At 42.9% G+C, this 23431-nt stretch overlaps 1 protein-coding gene across 1 annotated transcript in view; it reads right to left on the bottom strand.

Moving 5' to 3' along the window:
* SPATA13 (spermatogenesis associated 13) overlaps positions 1 to 23398 on the bottom strand; it is a 47206-nt gene extending 23808 nt beyond the window's left edge. Inside the window, exons 1-4 of the mRNA XM_041416081.1 lie at positions 23352 to 23398; positions 19797 to 21593; positions 6573 to 6935; positions 2655 to 2799 (exon numbers count right to left, since the gene is read on the bottom strand). Coding sequence (XP_041272015.1) covers positions 2655 to 2799; positions 6573 to 6935; positions 19797 to 21434 — 2146 coding nt within the window. The 5' untranslated portion in view covers positions 21435 to 21593; positions 23352 to 23398. The remainder of the gene's footprint in view (positions 1 to 2654; positions 2800 to 6572; positions 6936 to 19796; positions 21594 to 23351) is intronic.
* Between the last annotated feature and the right edge of the window lie 33 nt (positions 23399 to 23431).

Below are 23431 nucleotides of genomic sequence, written 5' to 3'. Positions count from 1 at the left end.
GTCTCATAAAAGTCACATGTAATATAATCTAAGTCGCTTTGGCTTCATTGTTCTGAAAAGTGGCCAGAATCTTGGTTTGTGTATTTGTCATCCTGATGCTTAAGTTTAGGAGACCAGTTATTCAAAACCTAAATACCTGGAGAGATATTGCTTTTATGCTGTTGTCTAGGTAACTAATACTATTTCATGTGGTTTCCAAACATCAGTTGGAAAGGATAACTAAAAATAGAAAAAATAATTCCTGCTCCGTGACAATAAAAGAGCTTCTTTTTTTCACCAACTACATTATGGAAGACCTGTTATTCTGTGAGTGGTCCTTCTGGAATCAGGGACTGAGACACCACAATAATCTCAGCAAGACTCACAGTATTCAGTGTCTAATTTACCTCAGTGCCTGATCTGGATCATTAAGTGTACTAAGAAGCATACAGCAGAACACACTCCAGACATACGTTTTAAAGCAGTTCCCAATATTTTACTACAATAGAAATTCAAGGAAAATACAAATGGAGTATATATAATTGCCCTGGTTAGAGAGAAGAGGGGGTGGAGCTTTTAGCACTGTTTGTTCCATAGTACCCACATTATCACTGGGAGCATGGTTTTGGCAGGAGCAGCCAGGCACTGGAAACCAGAATTTGCCATCTTGCTGGATCTCTCCAGGGAGAAGGTAGCCAAGTGGACCCAGGCCCTTTCTGCCACTGTCAGTCCCTTTCCCATCCCTTCAGGTCACGGCCCCAAGACAGGGTGCTGAAGAACAGCAACGATGAGTCTAAGACTCCACTCCAAAGGAACAAAAAGCAGCAGAGAGAGGAAGCGGCACAGAGCCGACCCCAGCTGAGCAACACAGAGCCCAAGCTCCAGAAGAGCCCAACTGGAGCAACACCAGAGATGGAAGCAGCTGAGTGGGACTGAGCCAAGCTGGGTGGAGCAGCATCAGTGCCAGAGGCAACTGTGCAGAATTGAACCAGCAAAGCAGAGCAGGATCTGAGGCGGCTCTGCGGCACAATGCGATGATCGCGCTTCCAAGGAGTTTGCTTGCCCTGCTCCTTCGTTGTTTTCCAACTGGGGTGAGGGAGAACATTAAGTAGCAGAAGCTCTCCTTGACATACTGCCTTTGTGTCCCAAATACCACGTGGCCCAGATGCAGGTACAGCAATTATATTGCCTTTGTGTGGAGACCACAGCAGGCACTGTCTTTAGGAAGACCTGGAGTTTTTTTCACGGTGGTAAATGCCATTTTTTGTGGGTAGGACACCTTTTTGCATACTTTTTGCTATTAAAACTGCTGTTGTCATTGCAATTTTAGTAAATTGTTATCTTGTAATTTCTCCTTATTGTCCGTCCATTACTGAAAGAGGCCAGGGGAAAGGGAGTGGCTTATTTAGAGTTTAGTTCCCTAAACCAGCTGTCTAAACCAGCACAATAATGTATCTCAGAAACACAGAATATTTTGAGTTGGAAGGGACCTGCTAAGATCATCAAGTCCAACCCTTAAGTGAATGGCCCACATGGGGATCAAACCCACAGCCTAGGCATTATCAACACCATGCTCCAACCAACTGAGCTCATCTCAGTGGGTAAGTCCCTCTTACTGCCACAGTTAGAAATTCTCAAGTCTGCTTCTTGAAGAGCACCTCCTGAAAAAAGACTGTCATGTTCTACTCAAAACAGGAGAATTCAGTTTTAACACATTCTTACATGAACTAATTTGCAGTTAAAGCATTTTTGGTAGAATTTGGATATCATTGCAGCTAAAACTTAGCTAAGAACCATAGAAGCCAAGTACTGACTTGTAAGCATACACCCAATTTTAATAAACATTGAAAATGCTATTTGTTAAGTTTCCTGCTTCAGTCACGGGAAACCTTGATCAAGAAGGTTCAGGGTGAAGGTTCCCAACAGTGCTTTGTTCACTATTAACAGTGAAAGATACAAAGTGAGAATTTTGCTTTTATTTCCAAATCTTGCCACTGTCTGAAGGAACACAAATGGTGTTAACCCAGGTTCTTCTGGACCCACCTGTGAAGAAATGTTCCAGTATATCTAGACTAGTTAATAGACTAATTCTATTAACTCCAGATAGCATTGCATGCTAAGAGTAAACAATTACAGCAAAATTACACAGGACACATCAGTGAGCCTGTTAAAGTGCATTGCTTCCAAAAAAGGCAATTTTTACCAAGAACTTGTCCCTCATGTACCAGAGTTCTGGTTGGACTACACTCACCAGCAAGCCACTTACTTATTTAAGGCTTGCCTATCTAAGTAAAGCTGAACGCATGGCAAACAAAAAATTAAAAATACATGTGTGCTGTGGCTAGGGTTCAGGTATGAACTCAAGCATATTAGATCTTACTTCCTTCATAATCTATTGACTTTAGGCAAGTATATGACTAAGAGAGTGGACAATACAGGCATGTAAGTGGTACAGAACAATAAACCATAGTAATGTCAAAGAGTAGACGTGAAAAAAACAGTATTACATGAGAACAGCAACTACTAGTAAGAAACTCACAAACAAAGCAACTTAGCTGGGTATTACTTTGTCACTGAGCTGGTTTGCACTCTTTTGTCCTCCATACTATATCCTAATTCTTGCTTAGCCTGGAGTGTGGCTTTCTGATTTACAAAGTCAAAAATACTCATCTTACCATTAGATGTTCTCATCTGCCGCCTCCGTCCCACCCGGTCCAGACCGATGGGGGTACTTTGTGAGAAGGTCAGTGGCCGGAACCTGGCTGAAACAGCCTTGTACGGGGGCACCTTGTGTGCTGGAACGGGTGGCCGTGCCACAGGCTACAGAGGAAACAGGAAAATCCAGTATTAGTAAAGCTACAGGCAAGTCCAACTGAGCAAAGCTCAGGTATGAAGTAAGGTTTCTCCAGATAGTCCAGGTAATTACACGGGCAGTAAAATCCCCTATGTTGAGTGGCATTGCTTAAACACTGCATACCATGTCCACCAGCATCACAGAACAAGTTTTATTACATTACAGTTCTTTGTTACATTGAAAACTCCCTAGCCTTCTGTTGTGGTCAGACATGCTCTGTAATTTTCACCTTGTAATATGCTTTTTTGAAGACAATCAGAAGGCGGGAGCACCTCTCCTATGAAGACTGGGCTGAGAGAGCTGGGGCTGTTCAGCCTGGAGAAGACAAGGCTCCAGGGAGACCTCACTGTGGCCTTTCAGTACCCAAGGGGGTCTACAATAAAGCTGGAAGGGGACTTTTTATAATGGCATGTAGTGAGAGGATAACAGAGAATAGCTTTCAACTGACGGAAGGTCAATTTAGATTCATTAAAAGGCTTTCTAGGGTGAGGATGGTAAAACACTAGAACAGGTTTTCTGCAGAGGTGGTGGATTTCTGCTTTCATCAGTTAAATGTATTGCTTGTCAGTAAAATAAGCCAATAATAATTGTCTAAATGATGCTCTGTTTTGAGTTCCCAGGGGTCTCCTAAGAAAGAAGTAATACTAAGTTTATTATTACCGTTATCTCAAAGCCATTTTCTTTGGATAAGTCACTCATTTCTTAAATTGGAAAACCTACCCCTGTTTTATTTGCAAATTGAGTCTGATTTTACGTTGTCCCTGAACAACGTCACATTAGCCAGGCTGAATGATCTTGCATAAGCATTCAACATTAAACAGCCAGGCTTCAGCACATGAACTTCAGAGAAACTCGCCTTTAGATCTTCTCTTATTGTTCAGTTGTTACTGTTCTTCTATCAAGTAATCTGAAACATCAGGGATGGTTTTTAATGAACTATCTCTTGACACTCTGTTACGAAACCCATGACAGTATTGTTTGAAAATGTTTTCTCACACCTAAGCTGTCAGACCAAAACAAAATACAGTGAAGAGGAATTAGCTTTGTACTTTCCAAATATTCCCAAGGGTTTTCAAAGCTTTAAAAAAAAATCACCAGTGTGAAGAGCAGTCTTTGACAGCCCCACATAAAATACTTCTAGCACATATATGCCTGCTTGATGAGTCCTTTTTCACATTTCAGCTAAAAGTTTACTTTTATTATGACTGCCAAAAACCTCAATGTGTACACAATATGATTCAGCTACAACCTCATCTTTAAACCTCACTTCCGAAGTGCCTTATCAGTAAACCAGGATCCTTCACCACAAAAATTCAGATTTGTTGTATCAAATAGCTAATAAAAGTGACGGCAACTAGTGCATGCAAGTAGCTGGCTGAGTAAGCAAAAAAAGCTATTCATTTCTGGGCCACTGAAAATACCCTGGTGTTTTCAGGGCCATTTAGGGGGTGTTTTAGGGTGTGCTTTCACATGTGCTATGAGGGGTGTTTTGGGATGTTTTTAGGGTGTTTCAGAGGTGTTTTCAAGGTCTTTCTGGGGGAGTTTTCAGGGTGTTCTGGGGCTGTTTCAGGGATGTTTCTAGAGTGTTTTTTGGTGCTTCTGCGGGTGTTTTCAGGGGTATTTAGAGTGTGTTTTCAGGGGTGTTTTGGGGATGGTTTTGGGGCATTTTTGGGATGGTTTTGGGGGTAGTTTAAGGGGTAGTTTTGGGGGTGGTTTTGGGGACGGTTTCAGGATGATTTTAGCATGATTTTGGGGTGTTTGGGGGTGTTTTTAGGGTGTTTCAGGGATGTTTCTGGAGTGTTTTGGGGTGTTTCTGGGGGTGTTTTCAGGGGTGTTTTGGGGATGTTTTTGGGAGCGGCTTTGGGGGTGTTTTCAAGGGTATTTATGGGGTGTTTCTGGAGTGTTTTAGAGGGTGTTTGCCAGGTGTTTTTAGCATGATTTTGGGGGTGTTTTGGGGATGGTTTTAGGGGTGTCTTGGTGTATTTTTGGGGTATTTTTAGGGATGTTTTCAGGCCTTTCTTATAAGGCTTCAGTTCAAATCCTTTCCCCAGACAGACATGGATGTGTGGCAGTCCTGGGAAATTGGCCTGGGAAGGCCATAATTTGGTTTAATAAGTTTAGGAATGCTTCATTGTTTTGGTCTTGACCACAGTGATCCAGCAATGTGGTTAACTTAACTCCAACCAAGCTCTTATGGCAGCACTGGAGCATGGAAAGAGTAACTCAAACAGCTGCCTTGATGCATATTCCTTCACTATTAAACTGATGTGAACAAGATTAGAAAAGAGAGCAATCTGGTTTCAGCACTAAATGAAGGGCCTGGAGAGTGTTTAATCCCTTACACAGTACAGCAAGTTCCCCATACTTACTGTCTCTTGAAATCCATCTATTATTCTTGAGTAAGATGGCCTAGAATTTACAACAATAATTTTCCTCTTTTTTTTTCCCTTCCAAGGTGAGAGATAGAATTAAGTTTAAAATTATGTTTCAGGGATGAAACATAATGATTTGAAACATATGATTTGAAACAAAGGCGTTTGCCTAGGTAAAAGGTGCATAGGCTTCAGCTGGAGTTTTGCATTAAGATGCATTTTTTCATCAGGGACTTATAAAGAAAAAGTATGTAATAAACAGTAACAGTGTTCATGTTACAAAATGTTTTTCACAGGAAACTGAAAATTCTACCATTGTTTCAGCACTTTACTATCAGTAAACTTCCCAGCCAGAGATGAAGTGGCTTGAGAAACACTAACAGGACTCAAATTTCATTAATAACCAACAAAACAAAATTTTTTGAGGATGCAAATACTAATTCTTTTTTCTCTTGCTTGATCAACTTGATAATTGCTTTAGGCAGAAGTCCTCCAGCTTTCAGAGAAAGTAGGAAACATCTGATGAGTGCAGTCTTAGAAAAGATGAAGCTCTGCAACCAAATGCAAGATGGGCCATTGACCACCAACACAACAGTAAGTTCCTCTACACACTGTACTTGCTCAGCACTATCTCCAGGGAGAAAGGAGCAATTTTTACGTTTCAGAAGTTTTTAATTTCTCACTCTTAAGTCAACCGAGATGGCAAATATAGGTACTACTAAAGTACACACTACTTGCTTGTAGCTTTCCTACCTTTGTTTCATCTGATCAATTTAGTGGTACACGGACAGACATTGTATTCATATTGTCAGTTTTCTTAAAGTCTTAATTTCATTAATTTCTCAATTTATTACCAGTTTTCTCAAGCACTGTCTTAATTACTTTTAAGTATCTTTGCTATGCCAAAACCAAGATTTTGAACACCACTATTAAAGCCACAGTTTTTGAACAGGCTTGCTTTTGGATAATTTGAAATGACCAATAAATAATGTGTTATGATTCTGTTTGATTGTACCATCTTGTTCCTCAGCCCCTCTATAAGGAGACTAAACACACATCTGTCTTACACACAAATAAGCCTTATAGACCAACATAAGACATAATGACCATGCCAAGAAAGAAATCAGATTAATTTACAATACAGAAAAGATTATCCCAAAGTCAGTATCAGTTTTGTTCCATGCTGTATTTTTAGCAAGAAGACAAAGTAATTAGTGACCAGGAAAGCAGTATTCTAAGTACATGATGTCAGCTTGACAAAAGGGAAGGAAGAGAAGGAAGCATCCATTCTATTTTCTAGGCTGAAGATAGAGACAAGGAAGTGAAAGGGTCTTTTGCAGTTTGCAGAGCACATCTGTTTATCTTACTTGTGTCAGCAGATTTTCTCTCTCTTCTACTTGTTCGTCTCCATAGAAATTGACCCCACCTATTACGGAGATGGGTCTTCTTTTTCTCCCTCTGTGGTAGCCTACAGTATTGCTTTGGATCACAGACCCAACAGATGCCAGTCCCGGCCGATTTTCTCCATCTGTGCAGTCTGTGTTCTGAGACTCCACTGCAACTGCATCTTCTGGTATAGAGAAACTTCGGATCGACATTTGGCCATAGTCTGAGAGTGGTCTGGGCCGGGATCTTTTTCCAGAGCCCCATTTCCTGGGTGTGACCTTTTGTGAGTCTGCCTTTTCTTCATCCTGGGATGTGGACCTCTTCCAGTGGTCATCAGAAACAACCTTTTTAAATGTGAACAAGTCAAATAAGCCACAGTATTTTCTGACAGTTAATAATTTGTGAGTTTGTCATATGGCAGATCAACTTATCATGTCTAAAACAGAAGGAGTTACCATAAATACAACAAATGCAATTGACAATTCAGGAAGAGATAACTCTGCAAAGCAGAGACATCATGGTGCTTGTGGTGAGTAAGGTAAACACCCAACAATCAGTACCTCTTTGGCAAACCAGACTAATAACACTAAAAACTCACCTATTACCCCAGCAGTACAGGTAGGTCCTATCACAAACACTGAACTCATGGAATTGTATCTTAGAAAGATAGCTCTGTGCTCACTGGACTTTTTTCTGTGCACAAGTTGGATATTACAGGTAACACCAGTAAAAATAACTCAACTGTGGTTTTGGACTTTTTACCAAGGCTTGTAGCAACAGGACATGGGGCAGCAATTTTTAACTGAAAGAAGGTGGGTTTAGATTGCATATTGCATATTTAGATTGCATATTTCTTGACCTTGAGGTGGTGAGGCACCAGAACAGGTTGCCCAGAGAAGCTGTGCATGTTTCAACCCTGGTATTGTCCAAGGCCAGGCTGGATGGGGCTCTGGGCAACCTGATCTAGTGAAAGGTGTCCCTGTCCATGGCTCGAACTGGATGATCTTTAAGGTCCCCTCCAAGCCAACCCATTCTATGGTATTTCTCTGTTTCACCTCTGTTCAGTGATGAAAACAAACAGCAAGGCTGCATTTTGACCACTTACAGATCCATGTAACTGTAAGATGATACCAGACTGGGCAGGCACATTCCCTCCTACCACTCACTCTCACAATGCCACTCAGTCAGATCTAGAGATTCTGCAGCCAGGAGTGGATTAGGCGAGCGAGCTTGTCCAGTTTGGGAGGGAGAAGCTCACTTCCCATATGCTCTGGGAGGTTCAAGCCATGCAGATTATATTGGAGATATAGCACAAACAGAGGAAAAAATTATGGGCTTAGATAGGAAGCTTGGAAAATGAGCACGTTTTTCCTATATAACAGCACACCTGGCTCACAGAGGCGAATGCCTTCATGTATCACAACTGCAGTGGTATTGCAAGTTTGGAAATAAAATAACCTCAGCTGAAATACTTGGTAGAGGGAACATTTTTAGCACTTCAATGCATTTGAAGTAACACTGCTGTAATTTTTTTTCTAGCAAAATCCATGCAATTTTTCAGGAAAAAAATCTGCAGACAAAAATTTATGCTCACTTTTCCCTCAAATTTCTGATTTCTTGGTGTTTCTTGGCTTTTCCCAGCTCCTTCATAAAAATGGAAAAGAGCAAAAGCTAGTAAGTATTCCAAAAAAGAAAATTATAATTTTGTCTCTAACTATATTTTGTTCAGATGAAGGCATTCCAAATATTGCATAACCAAAGCAAACAGGCAGCCCAGAAGCAGCCTTTTGCAATGATGTCTGTGCCAGAGGATTTATCATCTTCTGTCACCTTGTTGTCCACCTGTCATTTTCAGCCAGCCACTACAAATCCAATGAGTCTTTTTTAAGCCTCATGATACAGTGGGCAGATGTTGCTTTTTGTTTGAAAGACAGCTTAATTCCATGGTATGAAAGCACTTCAGCCAGTAAGCCGAGTTACTAAACAGTCAATATTTTAACATGATTACTGCAATTATGGAAAAAATCAACATCACACATTGCTCTACATTCAATTATTTCACTTACAGTATGAAATTTATTCTAACTGGAGCAGTTCAAAAACTTTTGGTTTCTATAGCATGACATCTGTCACTCAAGCAAGAACTTCAGGTTCTCTACAGATTTGTGTTCAGGATCAGTTTTAAGAGTACATGTAATGAAGCAGAGAGTCATTGCCCAGCTGGTGCATTAACACAGCTTCAGCAAAGCTGTCCCTTAAGCACAGCCCCTCCAAGTCTGAGCAGCAAAGTCACAGGTTAAATAAGGTTCTTACCTCAGAATCAGACACAGGTAAAGGGTCTCCACATATGCAGTGACTGAGAAAGGAGCTCATGAGAGTCATTTTATGCTTTTGTTTCGCAAAGTCTCGTCCATAAGAGCTACAAATGTGAGCACACTCGCTGCATAACCAGTCAGGCAAAGTTCATACCATGATCCTGTACTTTTAGACTGAGGGAAGGACACGTCACACGTCATCTCATAATCTGCTGCTTACACCCTTATCTTGAGCAATAACATTTGCAGAGGACTACTTGCATTCTGCAGGACTCCACCTTCCGCAGTGATCCAAATGACAGCCAGATTAATCTCTGCTGTACAACAAATAATGCTGAAGGATGTGTGCTTTTAGTCTTACATCTATAAACTGTACTGAATAATACCAAAAGAGAAAACATAATCCTGTCTCTGCAAAAACCAGGGGAAACCGGACTGATAAACTCACATTCCTCTAAGTGGCCTGCTCAAGCAGGACGTGATCAAATGACCACTTACTAGCAGGAATAAAAATATCCAGTACACAACTCATGGGCTCCAGTACTGCAGTCACTTAAGCATAAGTGTGATTCTTGACATCAAGGAAAAAATTCTGAGGAAACAATTGTACTCCACCTGTGAGTGGCTTTATACTGGTGCACCACTGCTGACCTCAAATTACCTTCTCCTAATGTATCTTTTACAAGTGAAAGCAGGTTGATGTTGTGCAATTATTACTGGGAACATCTACAGATGTCTAGAGATACACATGGCACTTTACATAGGATGAAAATCAAAATCTCATGCACTGGCTCATGCATTTTAAGTGCGGGTCAAAAATTTCAAGGCATTCTGAGATTTCTGAGAATTTAAGGTCTAAGATTAATCCACATTGGATTTTCTGAAATTCATATCTGCTAGTCTAGCAACAGCACAAGATCACCAATACGAGCAATTGAGATTATTAGTCTTGCCTTTTAGGCTGTATCCTCTGTTAGGTTTCTTCTGAGACCCCAAATGCAAACAACTCTGCTTATTTGTGTTGATGCAAATGAATTCATTTTATGTGGATAACGAAATTCGTACAACAGCAAACTAGTAAAATCATTATATTTCAACTGCTTTCTTTATTCCTGACAGCACTGTATCTATAAACACAACCACTTAAAATGAACATTTACTTCAATCCAGGTTACACTTGTATTTGCTATTGTCCCCTTTCAATATGTCACTCTTAGCTGCAGATTCCTGCATTTAAATTTCAGTTCTGCAATGGAGCTGTCTGTACATTAACAAGATAATGAAGCTGTCATCAGAGCCAGGAGAAATCTAGGATGAAATTCTGTGGCCTAAACATAAGCACCCAGGGCCATTGCAAATGTCCAAAGGACTCTAAGATATCTCCATGTGCCATGCATCATGCAAGTATGGCACAGGACTTATGGGAGGCTCGGGCCATCCAGAAGCAGCCCCTGGGGACAAAGCAGTGCAGGGTCTTTATGTTCCAGGAATCAAGTTGAGCCACTAAACAAGAGCATCAGCCAAGCCCACTGAGTGACCAGCCAGGCAGCACTACAGGCAGGAACCAGGTGTCGAGCTGGATTGCAGGCAATTTAGATGGAGCTACAACCATGTTCCCCAGTGCTGTGGACAACCCTGCTTGGCCCCTACCTCCTGCTCCAGAAATGTGCAGCCTTCACAAGGCGTTCTCCAGCTGTGTGCAGCTGTCCTTGATAGCTGCCCCTCACTTCACTTGACAGCTATTTTTAGTTGGGCTCACTCCAGGTGTGCTGTTCATGCTGTGTTTCCCAGGACCCCCTGGCCACACCCAAAAGGCTACAGAGGGAGCTCTCCCAGGCTGCTCCCAGGTAAACAATGACACCACAGAGTTTGTGCCCAGCCAGACCAAACCCCTCCCGTGCCTGTGCCCAGACTGATTTCCCAATCCAGCTACAGCAACTACAAGGACTCGATCATGATCTCACTCAGCTCAACCTGGCACTGGTTCATCCCTGTTCCATTTAATGGCACATGACTGCTATTGGCATTCCCTGTACTCATTAATAACCAAGGTAAGCAACATCAGCATCAGGTGTTTAATCACTGAAATCTTAGCTTAGTCTTTAGAGCCTGGTTCTCCAACTATTACTCAGACAGACCACTGTGTACTTTTGATAAATTCAGCACTCCGAACTGATTTCAGAGGAAGTACTGCCAATGAGCACAAGATCTGAATTGTACAGTACTGATAAAAAGTTGCTTATGTACTTATTTTTACCAGTGATACGGCAAACGAATTGCCAGTACCTGAAATTGCACGGCAGGACTTTTGGTGGTGCAGTTACACCAATCATGAATAACCCTTCATCCTCTATACCTGACCCCATTCTCTGCTGCAGAGAAAGCCCAAACTACAAGTCTGACCCAACAGAAACTTCTGCTGGTCAGCTACCTGCTGTTTGGACACTTTTGAGGGCTGACACCATGACAGCAAAGGAAAAAAAAAGCTCTGAGTGATATATTTTTTTTTTGTCAATGTGTTTAGCCAACAAACTCCCTAATTAAAATCCGCAGTTTATAAAGGTCTTGATGACTGTGTACATTGCTAAGGCTCCCTGACCATTAATCTGCATTTCAACCCCTACTGTTACCTATTCGGATTTTCAAAATTTAACTTTTAAGTTCCAAATGCAATGATGTTCCATAACATGCACATACAGACAACTACAAAGGTGTAAGGGGACACTTCTGTCCTGAAAAGTTTTCCCTAGCTGGTAATCTTCTGGGAAGCCACAAGTAGGTGCCTCTTGGACAAAGACCCCAGCATTCCTCTTCCCCACGGAAAAGAGCATCCTGACTATGCTTCTGCTTTTTCCTTTTTCTTCGCCCACCCCCCCCGTTTTTTTTTTTTTGGGGGGGGGGGGGGGGGGGGTTGTTTGTTTTCCTTAGCTACACAATAAGTCACAATACTTCCGGTTCTGTTATCTCGGTATATTTGAGCTGCCTGGCTGAAATGTAATTTTGCTAACTACTTTTTCTAACCTTTTTCTAACCCAGAGAAAACAGATAATCAAAATCTAATAATATCTTTACAAAAATGCAGATTAATTGCCAAATGCAATTTATTGAAAGGTGTGATAAATTAAACAGATGATGATTCTTACTGAGAATAAGTTATGAAGAAAACCTGAACAGGCTGAGAAGTTTCAGAACACAATTACTACATCTTCTCAGTGAAAAGCTTTGATAGGTAATCAGTCATGCTCTTCTACAAATGACAAGGCTTGAAACTATCAAAATACTTGTGCTAGGTGATGTATCTTTGTATTTTGATCAACATTTCTGCATATATTTAGGGGTCTATATAAAAATGTACAAATTTCTTTCACTACAAATGACAGCTATATAACATATTATAATTGGTGACTATTAAACAGCTATTACTTCTGTATAAGACAGTAACTGCCAAATCTTAGGAACTCAGCAGTAATATTAGAAGTGGCTTTTCAGTTTATACAAGCCACTAAACATAAAAAAGGGCCAAGGGATTGTGACCTAGCAGCCATAAATTATTTTACCACCTTGACCTAACAGAGTTAAAGTCTGGACATGTCTCCACCTAGGTACATGATAAAAAGTAACTGCTGCACTTTTTCTTGTTGATAAATAGCCGTTGGGAGAGCATTAATTGAAGTTAATTTATCACCAACACTAAATGAGGTTAAAAGCTTGTTTTATGTTTCATGGACATGGTCAATACCTTGGTTTTTTGCAAACTGTTGCGACAGATACAGAGATTATGAAACTCTGGATAAATAAAGCATTCCAGAGCAAATTTCTTTCTTTCTTTCTAGATTTTATAAAAAGATTCTAAATTATTAAGACAGCCCAGAGATTCCCTGTTGATCCAACAGTAACAATTTCCAACAGTGACACCACAGCAATAGCTACTGTGGAAATGACTGCATTACTGCAGAAGAAAGCACACTTTCAGTAATTGCATCTTCAATCACAAACAAATAAGAATTGTTAAACCAGTCCAATTCAAGAAAAAGTCCATCTATTCCTCTGTAATTAAACGCAAATTGCACTACATTCTTTTTCTTTACATCCCTCTGCCTCCTCTGCCACTAACATCTTTTCTTTTTAATTAGCCTTTGAGAACCCCACATAAATGCATTGATTATCTATCCCTAGAATACCAAGGGCAATTCGACCAGTGGTCTGCAAGACAGAAAAATACAATGTATGAAACAACTGCAAAAAAAAACCTGCTTAAATTACACTTATATACACAAGCAAAGCAGAAGCAATCAATGCAATACAATCATGGCCAACATTTACATAAGTTTTAGCTGCTTGGAGGATAACCTCCCTTTTCTTTTCCCCTTCCTTCCCCCCAAAAAAAAATTGTGTGGAGCCACAGTTGAAAACTTCACAAAGCACTGCTTCTGAGGGGACTCCCTAAAGGAATAGCACTGCACGACACCAGTATAAGCTCACAGAATAGATGCAGGAAATACTATGCATTTTAGTAAAGAAACATGATATTACTGTGCCCTGTGACACAGCAAAAGCAACCCCCATTAGCAACACAAACTGGTGTGGTGAAACACTAATTTTAGAAGTTTCAAAAATTGGTAAAAACTTTATATAATTTTCCGCTTGGGATCAGTGGAAACCAAAGCAATTGTGGTGTTCTAACTAACAAATACACCTATAAAACCACATTAAGAGATCAGGCCATATAGATACAAAGAAAATTTAGCCATCTATTTTCTAAACCCTTTTAATGTAGGTTTGCTTCATTTAACCTGATCCTTGAAAGCCTGCTTAACGCAATCAATGAAAGCATAAAGCTTTCCCTCTCAGCAATATGCCTCACCAAGATTAGCAAGTTCACCTTGGTAATATCCATGTTTCACAGATAAGGAACAGATACAAAGCACTTAAGTCATGCAGAAGCATAGGGCAGGACTGGAAATGACAAGCGGATCTCATGATTCTCAAATCTGTTCCTCAGCCTCAAGGATTTCCTTCGTCCTCTTCTCTAATTAATTTCCAAATCCAAATCAACTAACACATTTCCAAATGGCAGAGGGGAGGAGTTTGCAGGGAAACGTACTTCCTTTGCAGAAATAATCTTATCACTCATATAAAAATGCAAATTTGCTAAAACCAGAAAACTGTTTCCTCTAGTTTTCTGGTGACTTGATACTTGGGGATGGCTGGATGATGCTCTTATACTGTCCCTTCTTTCCTTCAGAATCTGAACTCAAACTGCAAACATGCAGTGTATAGTGAAGGGATATTCATATTCTCTGCTTCTTTTGATGTATAGATATTAATAAATCCTAAATAAATCCCTAAGTATCTTCTGAGTTGACTGAGAACAAACTAGAACAAGTAACAGGTTTAAAAAAAATCCCTTTATGAGGGACTTTTTTTTCTTTTTTCAGGCTATCTTTGTAACACCCACTGGCAGATCTCAAAGCCAGATGATAACCACAGGCTGGAAGTGGAACTTCATGTTAAGCAAAACATAAAAAGCCATCAGCCTCTGCCTCTCTTCAGAGTCTGTCCAAAATGAGGTCCTCTGGTTCCTCACTCTCTCTACTCTTCCAGAGCAAAGCCTCATGACCCTGTCCAAGCCCTGCCCTCAGCAAGTCCCAGCAGCAGTCACAAACCCCAGCCTGCGAGGGGTGGAGCTGCCTTGGGCAACTCTGCCAACTCTTACTTCCCAGAGAATGGGATGGGGGGCAAGGCTGCTGCGCTCGCATTCCCCCAGCACTCGGCTGGTCTCCCAGCCTGCCACAGCATCCTGGCACCACAGCAGCCTCCAGATGTCAGACTGGGAAAATGCAGGTGCCTCAGGGGAAACTCAGCAGCTGCCTCTGCTCCCCTTGGAAATCTCAGCCACCTAGCATTGAGATGGATTCTCAGTGCCACAAACTCAACACTGCACTTGATGTAAGAAATCAAATCACATAGGCACAGTGCCGTTCCAGTTTCTGGGGTACTATATATTACTCCTGATCCCAGGGTGAGCAACACCTGGGTATTACCGAGGTGCCACTGGACAGCTACGGCAGAGTCAAATATGAGACGCTCTGGAAAGGCAGAGGTGCACAAATGCAATGAAGAAAGAGTGCAGCATGCCCTAGGCTAGCTGCAGTGAAGTCCATCTGAGCTCTCCCTGTCACCATCTGAAACATTTCTGAGGGGATGACAGTAACTCCTATATTATCCTACAGTTTTCAAGAATGGGCAATTTTATTAATAACTGCAGAGTCACTTGGTCTAAAATTCAACCCCATCCAGAATTCAGATTACTGTCACAACTGCCTTGTTCTTCTTCTTCTTCCTAGTAGCAGATATAGCAACAAATGATTATGGGCTGCACCAAATGGATGACAGTTCTGCTGCTGAGAGTTGCAAGTATTTTTGCTGCAATAGGAAGATATTCCTGTCATTTGAGGGCTCCCTGCTGCATTGTTGCAGCAATGGATTCTGCAATCTAGGTTTGCAGCAATGAGCAATGGTTTCTAGTCTAGGTCTGGGCAAATGCATCTGGAAGTCACTCTCTGAGTGACTGTGGGGACACTGTGTGAATACATTCTGACTTGTGCAGAGCAGCTCAGAGTTTAGTGCAAATCCAATGTTTGGTCTAACTGAAACCTCCGTTTTCTGTAAGATGCTGTTCAGAGCCTGTGTCACAGTTCTGATGCTCTGTCCCCAGGCCCTGTAGTCAGCAAGTGCCACTGGAGTGGTGAGCCCTCCCTCCAAATTACAAGCCCCTTAGGAGTAAACCCAGTTTAAGAAATTCATCCCACTACTTCACCTAATTATCATTCACAGTTTATAATATTTACAGTTATACACATTAGGTTGATTAAGCTACACTCTAAATTGCATGTGGATGAACCAGAGGTGAATAAATCCAAAAGCAAGAGTTCTGAGAGCTGAAAGCAGCTAGCTCCCAGAAGGTGCGCTCATGCCCAGCCACACAGCACTCAGGACTTGAGGCATGTAGTACAGATGATCACCCTCAGATCCTGGCTGCTGCTTGCTCCTTGCAGGCATTGAACATGACCACATCCAGCCACCATCCTTTGGTCCTTCACTATGAGGCCACTTTTTGAAACTAAAAATAGTGAGGGCAAACAGAGAGGATGTATCTGAGTCCTCTGTATCCCACCCCTAAAGGTCTTCTGCCTCTTCATCTTTATAAGCTGTCTTCCAAGTTAAGTGCTGTGTGCTCAATATTCAGAGCCCAGAGACCTGTCCAGGATAAACCAGCTCAACTCTGCCAACAGCTGAGCACTGGGCACTTTATGATGTGGACTAGCTGGGACCAGTGACTTTTGAACGGCATGAGCATAAATGAGTTGACAGACAGGTCTTAGAACATTTAAAATATTGTCTGCAAATAAACTGTGACTCAATCATAATTACAGCAGAGTTACCCTTCACTGTAATTTATCATGTACTTATGGTCATGCAGATAAAGTACTCAAGTAATAAAAAGTCTGGTGTACTGTGAAGCCAGATGCCAGCAAGGCAACCTAAATACCAGATGATCTAAGAGTCTGTGAAGGACTAGGTGAAATGTCAAGTAACTTGATTTTACTTTTTTGTAACAAACGCAGAACAGTGTTTTGTTCAGGCAGCCTTAGTGGCTGATACATGCCAGTTCAAAACAGACCAGGTTTTCGTTATTGCAGTGAAATGGGGCTCTTCCTTCATTAAAGCAAAGACCACGTGAAACTCTCCAAACAAGTACAAACTTGTACTTAATCACCTTTTCATGCTATTTAAAATCAACATATTGAATATAAATGACAGTAGCATGAAGGAGACAGTGGCAATACGTGGGATGTCACATGTGAGCTTTGGTGACTCACACCTCTGTAGCTTCAGAAGTGCTGAGGCACAGATCCAGGCTGCACTTAATTAGCTCTTCCCTGGGAAACAACCTCTGTCAGGACCAAAAACCAAGAAATCTCCCCTGCTCCAGTCCAAATCTTGCATTTTGGTGAAACCAAAAGAGTGACGTGACAGCATCTCAGGACTCAATCACATAAAGGAAAAACACAAAAAAACAAAACAAACAAACACACAAAAAACCCCCCAAACCATCTATTCTGATGAACAAATGGATGACCTTGCAAGAATACTGCAAAATCAGCTTTTCAGGGGTGCGGAGACACAAGGTAGAAATATTTGGTTTCCATATTTGGGAAAATATAGAGATGGTCCAAATTCCACAGATTTCATTTGCTGACTAATCTACTAGATTAGTGAGTAAGGAAATAAACTATACTTGCTGCAGCTACAGCAGCCAGTCCTGAAAAGAGAACCTATTTGAGCGTGACTGGTTAGGACCTTCTAAGCTTTGTACTGAAATATGTCTTCTAGGTTTAGTGGCTGTACAGGAATACATACTGGGTTATACATGAAATCTGGAGAGAAGAAAGGCAGATCCATGAAACATGGAAACAGTGCAGAGTTGTCCATCAACACAGTGTATTTAAGGTTCAGACAAGATTTTGAAAATGTGTGATGTCCATGGCTCCACACTACATTTCAAATGATTGTTGAGAGCAAACTAAGCACTCAGCCATCACAGAACAACTTGCTGGGCAGGTACAGTTCTCTAATGCGGAGGTGTAAGGTAAAAATGAATTGTAGTCAAAAGTTCAAACCCCAGTGACCTCATTGTGTGAGTATGTGGCATTCATAAAAGTGCCTACAGGCTGAATAAACTCCAATTAAAAAATAACCTGGCATAAGTATCTTTGGTGCCAAGCTAGCTCCATGCTGAGGGAAGCATGCTGTAAAGCAGGAAATTAAATCTTCCAAAGGAACAGTAGGAAGAAACCATACCACTCCACCTGTTTTGCAGTCACTCTGAGTGCCACAGTTTTAGGGTTGTGTATGAGAGGAGAAGCAGGCATGGAAAAAAGAAACAACAGACTTTATATCCCTTGCATAGTAAGATAAAAGCAGACCCTGTCCTGCACAGCTCCTGCTTCCAACCCACAGCTACCATCTTCAAAAATTTTGGTTTTTTCCATCAGAAGAGAGGTCTGCCTGGATGCAGCTATGCCACAGCTGTTTTTATGAAGCACAGGGGCTCCAGGCAGTGGTCACAGCAGAGTGAGGGCTTACAACCAAGGGGCCTGTTCCCTGGCCACCACTTCCTCCATCTTTTCCTGGGATCCATCCCATGTTGTCTGCCTGCCCATTACACAAACCCAGAGCAGCCACCAGTGCACACTATATTTTAGACAACTGAAGCAAGCACTAAAGGACACTCACAATTACCCTAAAAATGTTATAATATAAAGAGAAAGCTTAAATTGCATGTTAGATAATAACAGAATGTGGTGTTAAAACTAAAAACTGCATAACTTTTATCCACCCAATGTACACATATTCATGTAAAAACTGTACTGGTTTGTTGGAAACTAAGGGGAAGGACCAGATTAATTTCTTCTGGGTCATGATGGCAGCTCACCACTAGATGGTAGATGAGTAGCATTAATTCCACTTCCCATTTTACTCCTGAGAAGTACAACTGGCAGCTATCCACACTAGGGCTCTCCCCTCTTCTGGCAGTGTGAAAGCTTCTCCTTGCATGTAAGTGAGAGTTTTGGAAGATATGGATAGCTGGAGCAATTATATGACTCCAGAAGAGGAATAACCTCTGAGCCCAGACATTTATACACACTGAGTTTATTTTTTCAATCTTACCATTGCTGCAAACACAACAGTAAACAAAATTGCTTTTCTCCAGCAGAAGGACAATACTGATAAGCTCTGTAACCATTTACAGTTAGTTTGCAAAAACTGTGCCAAGCCTTTAAAAGTAGGACAGCTTCACAGACATTTTAAAACTTCACAGCATGAAAGGCTGAAGCTTGTGCAGCTGCAGCATTGCCTTGCCTATCTCATACCTAAGACACTTTAGTCAAACTGAGGTGGCTTAAAAGATATGTCAGCTTTATTCTGTGAATGACTTGCATATTTATACAGATCCAGATGGATATTTGCCACAGTGAGCTGGGGCTGAGCTAAGCCTCACTGCTTCAGACAAGTGCAGGGTATGTCTGACAGCTCTTTACCAAGATTGCCAAATCATTGCAACTTCTCTGGTGCCAACTCACACCGTATTTTAGGTGGGGCCACAGTGTTATCATGTGAATTTACCTCAGAGGTGCTGCAATATATCCATCTACCCATTCACTGAGAGTGTGAAATCACTCATCAGGTGCAGTGAGAACAACTGTGTCTTCACCAAAACAACAGTAGCAAACACTCAGTCCAGTGCCTAAAGTACTGCTGTCTGCAGTTGCCAAGCAAAAGAATAAGCAAGCAGTTTACCCTCAGTACGATCGTCACTGCACAGGGAAAACATCGGATATAACTGAATGCTTAAACCTCTGTACTGTGTCTTTCACGCCACATTGCTCTACAAATATTACCATGTTCTGCAAAGTTTCCACAAGCAAAGTGTTTTACAGTAAGTCAACACTACTTCAAAATACACGGACTCTTTAAAATTAAAAAGACCTTTCAGTTGTGAAGGAAACACAGCCAGACCCTGCTCAGGCTGGTAAAGTCTGACAAGGCCACATGACAAGGTGGTGTATCTTCAGTGCAATGAGCTGCCCTTGAAAACATACACGAATACCTTTGCTGCCAAAACTCACTTTGATATTAATGTGCAAAGAAAAAATAATTGTACATTAGCATCCAAGGAGAATATTTAAAGGAAATAATTGCTGTCAGCATATTTTAGCAATAACAAGCTGCAGCAGCCATTACTTTGCCGTGTTTTGCATTAATAAAGACAAAACCCAATAGGGAATATACATCACTTCTGAAGGATTTTGCTTTCTTTCTTACCTCTTCCTTTTGTTCTTCAGTACCAGAGGCTAAATTGAGGCTCAGCTGAGAGTGGCTGCTTATGCCACTGTCTTCATTTCCATCATCATAATACATAGTTTGCACTGAGTCCTGGAAGCAAACAGGATTCCTGCCCAGCTTCAGCCCTGGTACCTCAACTCTCTCCTCGCTCTCCGATGAGCTCAGTGACAATGTGCTGTGATGGTTTGGACACTGGAAATTCATACTGCACTTGACCTTCCCTGCAGTGGGACTTTGAGGCTTTGGAGTGGTTGGCCTGACCGGAACGTGAAGATTTTCAGCTTCATCTGTACACTGCTGAGTAGCTTTTGGTTCATCTGAGTCTGAATAAAAGACTTCATTGGGAAATGGACTAAGGTCGTCCAGAGTAGGTGAAAAGCTATCAGAGTCTGGGATACCTGATGATGTCCGGGGGCTTTTATGCTCAGTGACAGCTACATTCATTTCAGCCCTTTTATCCTGAGCCATCACAGGGCTTTGCAGGTAAGGTGTTCCTGGCAAGGAAGAGTCTGGACTGGATACTGAGGAGGTGCATCTCTTCCTGTCATGATCCGTGCTGCTGGAAACCCTGCGGGAGTAGTCATCGTGCAGCCTGCTGTTTGACCTTGTTCTCTGGGACAGCTCACTGGGAGAAGGAGCCATGTTCTTGGGGCCATCCTTCTTCCTTGCAACATCTGTAACGTTACTGACGAGTTTCAAAACTCGGTCAAAATCCTTTGCTCTGATAGGGCTCCTCCATCGCTTGGATCGCCTCTCAGGGTTTCCACCACTTTTGTCGGAGTCAGCAGAAGGAACACTCACAGTCCTTGCTGGCATCTGTTTTTCATTTGCAACTTTCAGATCAGCAAGGTTTGAGGTGGACTTCCGTTTGAATGAGCTTTTCTTCAGAAAGTTCAAATTATCTGAACTTTTGCTTCTCCAATAAATGATCCTGTTGTTTTCGGAGTCTTTCACCAAAATTTCACAGATCTTTGGCTCTGCATTGACAGGTGATGTTGGCCTAACGCAGTTGTGGCTACTCTGAACTTTATCTGTGTCTAACAAGTTTATGCGGCCAGCACCGTAAGCCCGCCTGATGCTGCGTGAGCGATGAGTGTTCCTCAGGAAGGACTCATCGCTCTCCTCCACATCAGAGCAGTCAGAAGCTAAACCATCCACTGCATTCTGGAAATCATGTAGAGGCCCCGAGTAGGAATACCTGTTAGTCTGACCTTGCACCACTGCTCCATTTGAACCATGTTTGCCTATGCTGTTCTCGTTTACTATGTCTGAGCATTCCCTTGTTTGAGTTCCTTGCTGAACTGAAGATTTCAACTTCTTGAAAGATCCCATCTTTCTGATAGAAGAAAAGGCATTCCAGGAGGATGAGTTGCCCATCAAAACCAGAGAACGAGGCCTGTCAGAGCTGGAATTAGCTCGTTTCCGAGGGGTGGTGAAAAAGCGCATGATTTTGGAAGGGCTGAGCTTGTCCTCTTGAAATTCCTCCTCAAGACTGTTGCTGGTGCTGTGTCCCCCATTATGACTGGCACAGGTAGTCTGGTTTTGGGACTCTTTATTATCCATAACTATACAAGTAACGGTGGTGCCATTTCCACAGCCATTTGGAAACGTTGTCATGCTCTCGATGCTGTAGGCATGGAGATGGAGGCTGGGGCAGCTCAAACCAACACTGCTGTCTCCACCAGCTGACCTCGCTGCCTCCCCTTCATCTGCTGCACCTTGGTTTGCCTTGCTTTCACACTGACTGGGTGGGCTGAGCTCCTCAGGTGGCGCTGCCTGCATCAAGAAAACAAAAGCTAACATTAAAAAATTTTCTTACAAAGCCTCCAAAAGAAGTTTCAGCTACATTTTAGGAAATAAAGACACACGCAAAATGAAGGAGTTCTTCTATGGTGAACAAAGGTGTGTTGTAGGGGTGCAGAGAAGGCATTTGTCACTCTCTCAAAGTATAATTGCATTTGTCAGCAATTTAAGAGACCAGAACAGTTTCAATATGTGCTTGTTTCTCTAATGCTAATCAGCTAATAAATTCAGTATGACTAATACACCTACCTTACAATAGTAAATACAATCCTCATATGCACATAAGAGAAAGAAATTCCCAGTAATACCAATCCAGTCTTCCTCCTGATGTGCTCAGCACTGAGTCCCAAGACACATAGGAGGTTTTCCTCTAAAACATGTTCATCAAGGGACACCTAACTCTCAAACAGGAAGCAAGGAAGAGGAAAACAGGCATGATTTTTCCTAGACTTGCTTCTGTTGAAAGGCTGTGTGACACCTGACTGACTTGTCTGTCCCCTGGTATACAAAACTCTAAGAAATTACATTAAGTGCACAACAAAGTCTTTTTCCCTACAAAAGAAAATAAGAATTAAAAGCAGTACATCCAGAAGCCACCCTAAGCTACCTATGGTGATGACAAAATGAAAAGTTAAATCTGAAAGTGACTAGAGAGTTTGGGACATGCTGTAAAGGATCTCCTCCTCAGCTGAGCCTGGGAGATCCAGCAGACCAGGTCACACTCCAGTGCCTGGGAAAGCTGTGGGGGGACCACCTGGATGTGCCTCCTGCCTCAGCCAGGGGTCTTAGCCAGGCAGGTGTTTTCCCCACCATGGTAAACAATGCCACGAAAACCACTGGGATGCCCAGTCTGAAGCTGGCTCCACCTTAAAAATAAAGCTCATGGCACGGCTCTCTCAGCAAGGGGCAGTGGGATCTTCGAAAACTTGCCACTGTCGGCGGGGTCATAGGGGTGGCGGGGGGATTTGCCCCCCACCCGAAACAAGGAGAGAACGTGTACAGCTGTGCTTTGGGGAAGGCGGCAGCCCCGGACCCTTCTTTGTCTCTTTCCCATCGCAAGGGCCGCGGGGGCTCGGAGAGCAGCGGGGACGGGGGCTTTGGGCGAGGCGGAGGCGCAGTGGCAGGAGGTGCAGGAGCCCGCCGGCGGTTCCATCGCGGGGACACCGCGGGGAGCCCGGCGGGACCCGCACAGCCAGTCCCCACGGCCACGTGAAACGCGGCAGCTGCGGAGACCGTGCCCGCTGCCTTTCGGGCTGCTCCCTTCGGAGCGGACTTTGAAAGTTTTGCGAGCCCCTGCTCCTCCGCGGATAAAAGGATTCAGCAAAACGCCCGGAACATCCCCCGCCGCAGTTTTTAATCCGCGCTACTGACGGGGTCGCGGCGGAGCCTGCCGGGCAGCAGGGCAGGGCAGAGCCGGGCCGAGCCCCGCCGCCGCGGCACCCCGGCCGGACAAAAGCCCGCCGGCCACCCAACCCTCGGCCGGCCCTTGAGCCCTGGCACCGCTCTCAACTTTCCACGCGGAAAGCAAACATCGAACGATAAACGAGCACAAGACGCTGCTCTCGGCAGAGAAGTTCCCAGAGAAAGCGGCTCTGGGAGAAACTGCACCTGAGAAGGCAGAAGGGGCGCGGGGTGGGGGGGGAGGCGGGAGAACAAACACAACGAGATGAGATTAAAACCCCAGCTCGCAGCGTGGAGCCTGCAACAGCAGCCCCGGAGCAGCGCCCTTACCTGGGGAGAGCCGGGGCTCCCCGCCGCCGCGCGTCCCGGCCGCTGCCCGCTCGCGCATCACTATGGCAGCGGCGCCCGGC

Source organism: Onychostruthus taczanowskii, unplaced genomic scaffold (genome assembly GCF_017590055.1).
Source record: "Onychostruthus taczanowskii isolate IOZ18803 unplaced genomic scaffold, ASM1759005v1 scaffold50, whole genome shotgun sequence".
Lineage (NCBI taxonomy): Eukaryota > Metazoa > Chordata > Aves > Passeriformes > Passeridae > Onychostruthus > Onychostruthus taczanowskii.
Note: the sequence above shows the minus strand (reverse complement) of the source record. Positions and strands in the feature narration are given on the sequence as shown.